Here is a 10,847-nt window from a genome sequence, read left to right as displayed (position 1 = left end):
GAGAGTCGAATTTTTATTCCCATTTTCTTATTGAGAAAAGCTAAGTGACTTGCCCAAGGCCTCCTGATTATCAACTGCTTTCTTCAGATTGGAGCTTCTCCCGTTGGCCCAGGTGTGTAGATTAACAAATCTGTACCCCCACAGCCCCAAGCAATATGTTATACTTTTCCATTAAGATAATGTTGCATCACTGGCTTGGACTGAGTGCAGGATGGGGAGAGGTGGGTTTTAGAGAACTCATTAAGACCTACTGGACATGTTTCTAGACCTGACCCCAATACCTTGGGGCCCAGAGCTTTCTTCTCCCTTTCTTTTCTTTTTTTAGAAAAATTTTATTGGCGTATAGTTGCTTTACAATGTTGTATTACTCTCTGCTGTGCAGCAAAGTGAGTCAGCCACATGTATACATATATTCCGTCTTCCTTGGATTTCCTTCCAATTTAGGTCACTGCAGAGCACTGAGTAGAGTTCCCTGGGCTATGCAGTAGGTTCTCATTCAGTTCAGTTTAGTTCAGTCGCTCAGTCATGTCCGACTCTTTGCGACCTCATGAATCTCAGCACGCCAGGCCTCCCTGTCCATCACCAACTCCTGGAGTTCACTCAGACTCACGTCCATCGAGTCAGTGATGCCATCCAGCCATCTCATTAGTTATCTATTAGTATCAATAGTGTATATGTGTCAATCCCAATCTTCCAATTCGTCCCACCCTTCTATTCTCCCTTGGTATCCATATGTTTGCTCTCTACATCTGTGTCTCTCTTTCTGCTTTGCAATTCGGTTCATCTGTACCATTTTTCTCAATTCCACATATATGTTAATATACAATATTTATTTTTCTCTTTCTGACTTACTTCACTGGGTGACAGTCTCTAGGTCCACTCATGTTTCTGCAAATGGCACAGTTTCATTCCTTTTCATGGCTGAGTAATATTCTACTCTCTGTGTGCCACATTCTTATCCGTTCATCTGTTGGTGGACATTTAGGTTGGTTCCATGTCTTGGCTATCGTAAATAGCACTGCAGTGAACGAACACTGGGGCATCTATCTTTTGGAATTATGGTTTTCTATAGGCAAAATGCCCAGGAGTGGGATTGCTGGATCATATGGTAGTTTTGTTTTTAGTTTTTTAAGGAACCTCCACACTGTTCTCCATAGTGGCTATATCAACTTACATTCCCCCCAGGAATGTAGGAGGGTTCCTTCTTCTTCACACCCTTTCCAGCCTTTATTGTTTGTAGATTTTTGATGATGGCCATTCTCTGACCAGGGTGAGGTGATATCTCATTTTGGTTTTGATTTGCATTTCTCTAATAATTAGTAGTGTTGAGCATTTTTCATGTGTCTCTTGGCCATCTATATCTCTTAGTTTGGAAAAAATGTCTGTTTAGGTCTTCCACTCATTTTTGATTGGGTGCTTTGTTTATTTGATATTGAGCTGTGTGAGCTGCTCCCTTTCTTGTCTTCACCACACATCTCATCTGACTTGGTCATAAAAAGTGGGCCCACAACCCCACAGCTCATGTCCAGAGATCTCTGGCTGATACCCACCTCTTCTGAGCAGCCCACGTGCCTGCCATCCTATTGGGGGACATCTGCCACTCGGGGGTGATTCCCAGGCTTAGCAAAGTTTTCTTTTAGAAGGAGATGAGCAGTGCAAGTTTGGGATTTTTTTAAAGTCTGTAATTAACTTGTGCTATTGGAAATGTTCCATCAGCCAATTCAGGGCTTAAGTAACCTGCGGCCCCTTTGACCTGTTTTGGATGACTGATGATCAACAATGTTATTAACTCAGGTTTCACTGTTCAGGCTTAAATGGAGACTTGGCAAAAGTGTGAGGCTGTTTAAACAGGAAGTTCAGGCTACAAAAGAGCAGTGGAAGTGTCCTCAGTCACCGGTCTTGCTTGAGGGATTTAATTGTCTACATGTAGGTACATAAAATCTAGGTGTTCTAAGGAATTCTCCAAACATGGACTCTGCCAAGTTGGTTCTGAGACTCAAGTCTGTTAGTTCCCTTTTCTGTTTTGGACCTTATCAAAGAGAATGATGATAAATGTGAAGGGATTCTGGCATGTCAGCCACTTTCCAACTGCTATTGTTGCCAGCACCTGAACTGTAATCCACACTACTCAGCGTGTGGAGAACCAGTGCTGGCCACAGACAGACCCAACATGGATGTGTTGTAACAGCTGAAAAAAGCCAGTACTGGTTTTGTCTGCTTTAATTGAAGATCAGTGACCATGTTGATACAAGGCAGAAACCAGCACCAAATTGTAAAATGATTATCCCCCAATTAAAAAGAAAAATGAAAAAAATCAGTCACCTGGTGAGGGATGCAAAATTCTGGCTGCCCAACAAAGTGTTGATTAGAAGAGAACATTAATTCCAGCAAACAGTAGGCTTTTTAAGGGAGGTCATTTTTAGTCCAGACTTTCTCTGTCCTGCCTGGATACTCTATCAAATGAAGAGGGATTTGATGTGAAAGCACAGATGCCTGAAGATGAGCAGGTGCTGGGAAGCAAAAAGTCACTGTTTTGAATATTTAAGAGCTCTTGAGTAGAAGAGGGGGTGAGTGTGCTCTTTGTAGCACTGTAGAGGAGAACAGATGTCAGCAGAGAAGAATAGGTGTCAGCAGAGGAGAACAGGTGTCAGCAGAGAACAGGTGTCAGTGTAGGAGAACAGGTGTCAGTGGAGAACAGATGTCAATAGAGGAGAACAGGTGTCAGCAGAGAACAGGTGTCAGCAGAGGAGAACAGGTGTCAGTGGAGGAGAGCAGGTGTCAGTGGAGGAGAACAGGTATCAGTGGAGGAGAATAGGTGTCAGTGGAGGAGAACAGGTGTCAGCAGAGAACAGGTGTCAGAGGAGGAGAACAGGTGTCAGCGGAGGAGAACAGGTGTCAGAGGAGGAGAACAGGTGTCAGAGGAGGAGAACAGGTGTCAGTGGAGGAGAGCAGGTGTCAGTGGAGGAGAACAGGTGTCAGTGGAGGAGAACAGGTGTCAGCAGAGAACAGGTGTCAGAGGAGGAGAACAGGTGTCAGTGGAGGAGAACAGGTGTCAGTAGAGAACAGGTGTCAGTGAAGGAGAACAGGTGTCAGTGGAGGAGAACAGGTGTCAGTAGAGAACAGGTGTCAGTGGAAGAGAACAGGTGTCAGCAGAGGAGAACAGGTGTCAGTGGAGGAGAACAGATGTCAGTGGAGGAGAACAGATATCAGCGGAGGAGAACAGGCATCAGCGGAGGAGAACAGGTGTCAGTAGAGAACAGGTGTCAGCAGAGAACAGGTGTCAGCGGAGGAGAACAGGTGTCAGTGGAAGAGAACAGATGTCAGTGAAGGAGAACAGGTATCAGCAGAGAACAGGTATCAGAGGAGGAGAACAGGTGTCAGCAGAGAACAGATGTCAGCGGAGGAGAACAGGTGTCAGTGGAGGAGAACAGGTGTTAGCAGAGAACAGGCTGTTGTCAGCAGAGGAGAACAGGTGTCAGTGGAGAAGAACAGATATCAGCAGAGGAGAACAGATGTCAGTGGAGGAGAACAGGTGTCAGCACAGAACAGGTGTCAGTGGAGGAGAACAGGTGTCAGCACAGAACAGGTGTCAGTGGAGGAGAACAGGTGTCAGTGGAGGAGAACAGGTGTCAGCACAGAACAGGTGTCAGTGGAGGAGAACAGGTGTCAGCGGAGGAGAACAGGTGTCAGCAGAGAACAGGTGTCAGCAGAGGAGAACAGGTGTCAGCAGAGAACAGATGTTAGTGGAGGAGAACATATGTCAGCAGAGGAGAGCAGGTATCAGTGGAGGAGAACAGGTGTCAGCAGAGAACAGATGTCAGTGGAGGAGAACAGGTGTCTGCAGAGGAGAATAGGTGTCAGCAGAGAACAGGTGTCAAAGGAGGAGAACAAGTATCTACAGAGGAGAATAGGTATCAGCGGAGGAGAAAAGGTGTCATCCAGAGAACAGATGTCGGAGACGAACAGGTATCAGCGGAGGGGAACAGCTGTCAGCAGAGAACAGGTGTCAGCGGAAGAGAACAGGTGTCAGCAGAGGAGAACAGCTGTCGGCAGGGAATAGGTATCTGCAGAGGAGAACAGGTGTCAGCAGAGGATGCTGTTCAAGATCATTTTCTCCAATTGACATTGATGGAGGTCCAACCATGTGAAGGTTAACAGCTGGATGTGAAATGGGTTGCCTGGGAAAACAGTGAGTTCTGTTCCAGAAATATTCAAGCAGAGATGCGTGGTTACTTGGAATCTTCTTGAGAAGGTTATTCACACCAGTGGTGGGATGAGGCGGGGGGGGGTGGGGTGGGGTGGGATAGCTTCTAAAAATTCTTCCAGCTCTTAAGCATCTGTGAATCTGTGGACCATGGAAAGTATCAGGGAGAACTGCATAGAAGCTAAGGAGTTCTCTTTGGCAGAAGCAGCATGTTAAATACACCATCTCCTGTTCCCAGAACTGTAAAGGGACTCCCTGCAAGTTGTATCTTGCCACAGTCTCTTCCCTGAATGTGGTCCCCGGGCAGAAAGATCTACTGCAGTAGAACCTGAAATTACAACAGACGAATCTCAAAAGATGTATTTTCTTTCTGGGCTTTGAAGTTCGGTCTAGATAGATAAAGGCTTCCCTGGTAGCTCAGTGGTAAGCACCCTGCCTGCTAATGCAGTGGACACGGGTTTGATCCCTGGGTCAGGAAGACCCCCTGCAGAAGGGAATGGCAACCCACTCTAGTATACTTGCCTGGGAAATTCCAGGGACAGGTTAGCCTGGTGGGGTCAGAAAGAGTTGGACAAGACTGAGTGACTAACACTTCCACTTTCATACATAGAGGAAACATTATGTATAAGATTGTTGTGCTTGCAATAATGCGGTGTCACTGTTTACAGTCTGTCTTGCCCACCAGATTCTGAACTCTTAAAAGAAAGGATTCTGGTTTATTATATGTGATTCTTCTATGCTTGGCACAGTATCTGGCACACGGCGATCTGAACATTTCAGATAAATTAACCTAAGCTGTTTTAGATGTCTTTCCTTTCAGCAAATTTGTACCAAGAGATTTCAAATGCAAGCTGCTGTCCTTGTCCCCATGATAAATATAAAACATAAAATACCAGTTCACCATTTCTGTCCCCAGGAGATTGACAAGATACAAACAGACACATAAATGGCAACCCACTCCAGTGTTCTTGCCTGGAGAATCCCATGGACAGAGGAGCCTGGCGGGTTATGGTTCATAAGAACGCGAAGAGTCAGACATAACTGAATCGACTTAGCACTAGCACTAACACATGATAATTAACACTAACGCTGTTGACCAAGTGACAAAATGATCTCTATAGACAAAAGTGTTGAAATCCAGAGAAAGGAGATAGTGATGGGCTGTAGAAGCAGGAAAACTCTGACCCATGAAAAATAATAGGAACTTAAAATCTCAGTTCTCAAAGCAGTATTCCTCTGGATAACTTCTCAATCATGGTGCTGTCACCGCTTATTAGCGTGTCCCCAAGAGCTTATTCCCTGGTGGCTCAGATGGTAAAGAAACTGCCTGCAATGTGGGAGACCCAAGTTCGATCTCTGGACAAGGAAACGGCAACCCAATCCAGGATTCTTGCCTGGAGAACTCCATGGGTAGGGGAGCCTGGTGGGCTGCAGTCAGTCCATGGGGTCACAAAAAGTTGGACACGACTGAGTGACTAACACTTCAAGAACTCATGGCTGGCGTGGTTTGCAGAAGCTGTGATAACATTTGCTTTGGTGCCTGATCTGCTCCTATTCTGTGGATTCTTAACTCCCTTGGCTCTTGCTAGAGTGAGGGGCTGGAAAGGGGGCTTCCAAGAGATGGAGTGGAGTCTCAGCGGAGGTCTGCTGACGTGACAGAAGGTTGATGATGGCGTGAGAACCCTCTAAGACTCGATCATCCATTTCCTCAAGTCACCACGTTAGCTAGAGTCCATAAGCTTATGGGAGTTAGTTTTTCATCTTGCCATGAGTTAATTATTTAGGGAGTTGTGCTTGGAAGGAAGAAGATGCAAATGTGACCCAGTGAATCCAGAAGAAGCATGGATCACTTAAGCTAATGAGTAGGTCCATATTTTAGGGGGAAAGATGCTGGCAGCTGGAGAATGGTTTACTCTGCAGTCAGCAGACAGAGGTGGGGCTTTTTGCTTGATGTCCTGAGCTGCTAACCTCCTTCCTAGCTCCTCGTCCTGCCTTGGCCCTGGTCTCCTTCTGCCATGAGCACGTACGGTTATCCAGTGTCCACGTAGGCCACCAGAAGGGAGACAAGAGGAACAGTGGTGCCTCAGCCATAATTAGACCTGCCACCTTCTCTTCTCCAAGGCTGCCCGGCATTCTTCCCATCCTGGGGTGGGGACCATTACTTACAGAGTCAGTCCCCTACATACAAACGAGTTGCCTTCCGAGAGCACGTTCGCTAAATCCAACCTATTTGTAAGTCCAGCAAAGTGAGCCTAGGCACCAACTAACACAATCGACTATATAGTACTACCCTGCAATAGCTTTATGATATTTTCATACAAATAACACATAAAAGGCAAACAAAAAGTAAATAAAACATTTCTAAGCTTACAGTACAGTGCCTTGGAAAGTACAATAGGACAACACAACAGCTGGCACACAGGGGCTGGCATCGAGTGACCAGGCAAGAAGAGTTACTGGCTGGAGGAGGCAGAGGAGGGGGGAGAGGGTGGAGCTGAAGGATGGTCAGCAACAGGAGACGGAGGGCAAGCTGCCAGCTCACTCGCGCCTGATGTTGACAGCACAGCTTCTGGTTCCTTGTCAGATTCAGTTCTATCACCCCTCTTGGAAAAATGATCCAGTGACCTCTGGGAAGTAGCTCTTTTTTTCTCTCATCATGGATGGTGCGGTAGCGCTGGACTTTGTTCTGAACGGCTGCTGCAGCCTTTGTGCCCTGTTTGACATTCAGGTCCTGAACCCCCCAAAACTAACCGTGCCTCCTGAAATAAAGACAGTCCCTTTGTCATCTCCTGCGTCGCGTATCTCTTCTGTTCTTCAGTTTGTTCATCTCCCTCTTGTCTACATTTGTCCTTTCCCTGGGCCTCCAATCCCATCAGATCTTCATTAGCAAGGCTCTCATGCTGTATAGCAACAGGCCCGTAAGGTAAAGTACACGAAAGCATACCCAACTCTAGAGGCTGCATGCACGTGACAATGGACACCAGACACATGAGCTAACTTCCGGGATTGGACGTGTGAACACACGTTTGCATCTTTGAGAATTCGCAACTTGAAGGTTCGTGTGTAGGGCACTTGCTGTGTTTTACTTCTAATACTGGTTTATCTTTTTGTCTCCTTCTGCAGGACTGAAATGGATGCTAAAAAGCCAAGGAAAGGCAGTTTGACATCCTTCCCAATTTTGAAAGCAACAAAGAAACAAAATCTCACCTCTGTGAAGGTAAGGACCCTTGCATTTCATTTGGGAGAAGAAAGGTTTTGTTGTGAAGTTTTGGGGACTCAGGACCCAGTGGGACTGTTGTGCCCCAAGCATCTGTGGTGACAGGGGGAAGGGAAGGGGCAGAGCCAGGTCTGGGTGGGCCAGAGGGAAAACAAGCTGGATGGCCAGTGTATGGTTTCTTGAACTTGAGGACTTCAGGATAATAATCTAGCAGGTGACCTGCATGTGAGGAATCCTGGGTTAATGTCGCTTCCAAAGCACCTTTTATTCTGCTCTGTGTGTTGGTCTTGTTTGGTCACTAAGTCGTGTCCAATTCTTTGCAACCCCGTGGATTGTAGCCCTGCCCTGTTTATCTGGGCTCAGTACTGGAAGTGTCCTGGTTTCGATCAAATAGCCAAGAACTGTTTCAGAAAAGGTCTGTTTCTGTTTTTCCTAGCACGGTCATGCTGTTTTTTTTTGTTTTACTCTGCCTCGAAAGCTAGCAAAATGCCACGGCACCAATACTGTGATACGGTGACACTGTGCCTGCCCTCTGTAAGGTCAACTTCTAAATCAGGTGTATTTTCTAATCTAATGCCTTTAGTATGGATTTTATCACTTACTTACAAGGCAGTATTGCCTGGGATCTTTGTTCTGAAAAATTTGCAGCAGACTTTATCCCAGAGCATTCTGGTTTGACTTCCTGAACCCTGCCTGCATCACTGAGTGGGAAGAGCGAGTCCAGCAGCTACCCAAGGCCTAGTGAAAACTCCTCTGCAGGCCATCACTACCTGCTTCTTCCTTTTAGGCCCCGTCCTCCAAGAAATTTTCCAGATTTAACCCTGGCCTTCCTCCCTTGGGATTATACTTCATAAAATTATACCCTAATGGAAAATCCATTGTTCGCCATCCCTACCCCTACTATTATCATGTACAACAAAAAACATCTTGCAGTGTATACATTTGCAAAAGATTTATGAATACCAAAACATCTCCTTTGATAAAACAAAAATTAATATAACATATTTGAAATAGTAAACCTACAGCAAATATGACATTATAAGAAAGGTAACATTCTGTTCACATTTTAAAATATGCAAACAGAATGATCTTGGTTGTGATTTTACTTTGGCAAAATTGAGTTTTGCAGTTTACCTTTTTTGTTTTAGCTGCTTGAGTATTTAGCTTGTTGAGTGTTTAGATAGCTCCCACAGAAATCTTAGTGGCCAATACTGTTATTGTCTCCATTTTACAGACGAGGAAACTAAGATTTAGGTGAAGTTAACTGTTTCATGGCCATAAACAAGTGAGTGCAGGATAAAATTCAAACCCATATTCTTAACAAGTCTATCCCATGCCTCTTTGATGAGTAATGGCAACTCTGTTATATGTTTCTTCACATATTTATTTAAACTAATTTTAAGGAAAGAAAATTCTGCTGCAATTACAGTCAAAAAATAAAATAAAAAATCATATTCAAGCTAAATTCACATATGTTGTCATTTGTTAACTCACAAATTGACAGCATCATTTAAAAATACTATTTAAATTTATAAGGATAGTCTAACAACTGATGCAAACAAGTCTTGAAAAGATTCACATATTTAAATAAACTAATAATAATTTATATTTATTTCATGATATTTAATAATATGTTATAAAGGTAGCATTATAATAATTTAATATGTAAGTATTTTTCAATGTGGATCTTGATAATATTTCAGTCAAGAAAGTTTTTTAAAGTGTGGCTTTTAAAATTGAATTCAGACAATGTGGAGGGGGGAGGGATAAATCAGGAGCTTGGGATTAATTACAGACACTGCTATACATAAGATAGATAACCAGAAAGGACCTACTATATAGCGCAGGGAACTCTACTCAATATTCTGTGATAACCTATATGAGAAAAGAATGTATGTAAAAAGAAACTGAAAAAGAATGAATATATGTATATGTGTAAATGTAAGTTCACATATGATATGTAATATATGTATAACTGAATCACTTTGCTGTAGTCCTGGAGTGGATTGCCATTTCCTTCTCCAGGGGATCTTCCCAACCCAGGGCTCGAACCTGGGTCTCCTGCACTGTAGACAGACGCTTTACCATCTGAGCCACCAGGGAAGCAACCAAGTTTATATATAATACGTAATATATGTATAACTGAATCACTTTGCTGTACACCTGAAACTAACACACTATAAATCAACTATAATCCAATAATTTTTTTAGAAAATTGATTTCAGCTGTCTTTGAGAAATGGGTGATGCTCTAGATAGTAATCAGTTGAGTTCAGTCGCTCAGTTGTGTCTGACTCTTTGCAACCCCATGGACTGCAGCACGCCAGGCCTCCCTGTCCATTACCAACTCTTGAAGTTTACTCAAACTCATGTCCATTCCTTTCAAAGAAAACAAGCTCACAGCCACTGCTGGGACCGGAGCAGATTCAGAACTCTGGGCTCTCAGGTGGGGCCGTCCCAGGGGACTTACCTGGGAGAGGCGTGGGCAAGGGAGCTCTGCTAACTGCAGTTTCCCAGACAAGTGATTGGGTGCCACAGAGTATCTCAGCACACGTGCTGAGCCTTGGGAGAGTAGGCCCCCATTCTGTTACTTCTCTTCTACCCTTGGGCTGGCCCTGTGGCTCAGTGGTAAAGTATCCACCTGCAATGCAGGGGCTGCAGGAGATGCGAGTTCCATCCCTGGGTCAGGAAGATCCCCTGGAGGAGGGCATGGCAACCCACTCCAGTATTCTTGCCTAGAAAACCCCACGGACATAGGAACCTGGTGGGATACAGCCCATGGGGTCACAGAGTCGGACATGACTAACTGACTAACACTTTCACTTTCACCATTATTTATGGAGTGAACTCATATTTATGGAGTGAACTGATTTTTTTATGGGGCGAACTTTGAATATAACCATAAGCAGCCAATCTAGAATTGATGGTTCCATGAAACATCAGCACATCACACAACATAATATCTGTGTTTGGGTGGACTTGGGGTTCTGAAGTACAGTGCTTACTTGCTGTTTCCCATTTTTCTCCTAGAACCCCACTCTTCCTCCTGAGATCTACTTAGTAAGTACCAGTGGTTTTGTTTTGCATTCCCAGGGTGCTCTCAATGTGGGGAGAGAGGAGGTCAAAGATTGGAGTTTACTTTCCACTGCTGTCCCAAGGACATGGGGCAAGCAGGCATGGAGGCATGTCTCTGAGTACCAGAATTAATCAGAGCAGGTAGATAACTCCTGTTGAATACTTCAGGCCATGAAAATTAGCATCCATCTGCTTGACATTGGAGGTGGGATGAGTTGATGTTGGAAATACAGCCCCAACCCCATATGTGTTTCTGCATTCTCTTTTCTCAACAACATTGAGCAAGTCGGCACCCCCATTTTACAGGGGAGGAAACTAAGAACTAAAGAGATTAAGCAAGTTACCAGATAAA

At 44.6% G+C, this 10,847-nt stretch overlaps 1 protein-coding gene across 1 annotated transcript in view; it reads left to right on the top strand.

The window, feature by feature from the left end:
- Nucleotides 3,392-10,847, top strand: part of DYRK4 (dual specificity tyrosine phosphorylation regulated kinase 4) — a 43,238-nt gene continuing 35,782 nt past the window's right edge. The window contains 2 exon segments of the mRNA XM_018049063.1: nt 3,392-4,023; nt 7,328-7,421. Coding sequence (XP_017904552.1) covers nt 3,392-4,023; nt 7,328-7,421 — 726 coding nt within the window.

This window comes from Capra hircus, chromosome 5, assembly GCF_001704415.2.
Source record: "Capra hircus breed San Clemente chromosome 5, ASM170441v1, whole genome shotgun sequence".
NCBI classification, from domain to species: domain Eukaryota; kingdom Metazoa; phylum Chordata; class Mammalia; order Artiodactyla; family Bovidae; genus Capra; species Capra hircus.
The sequence above is the reverse complement of the archived record's forward strand: the minus strand, read 5'-3'. Positions and strand labels throughout refer to the sequence as shown.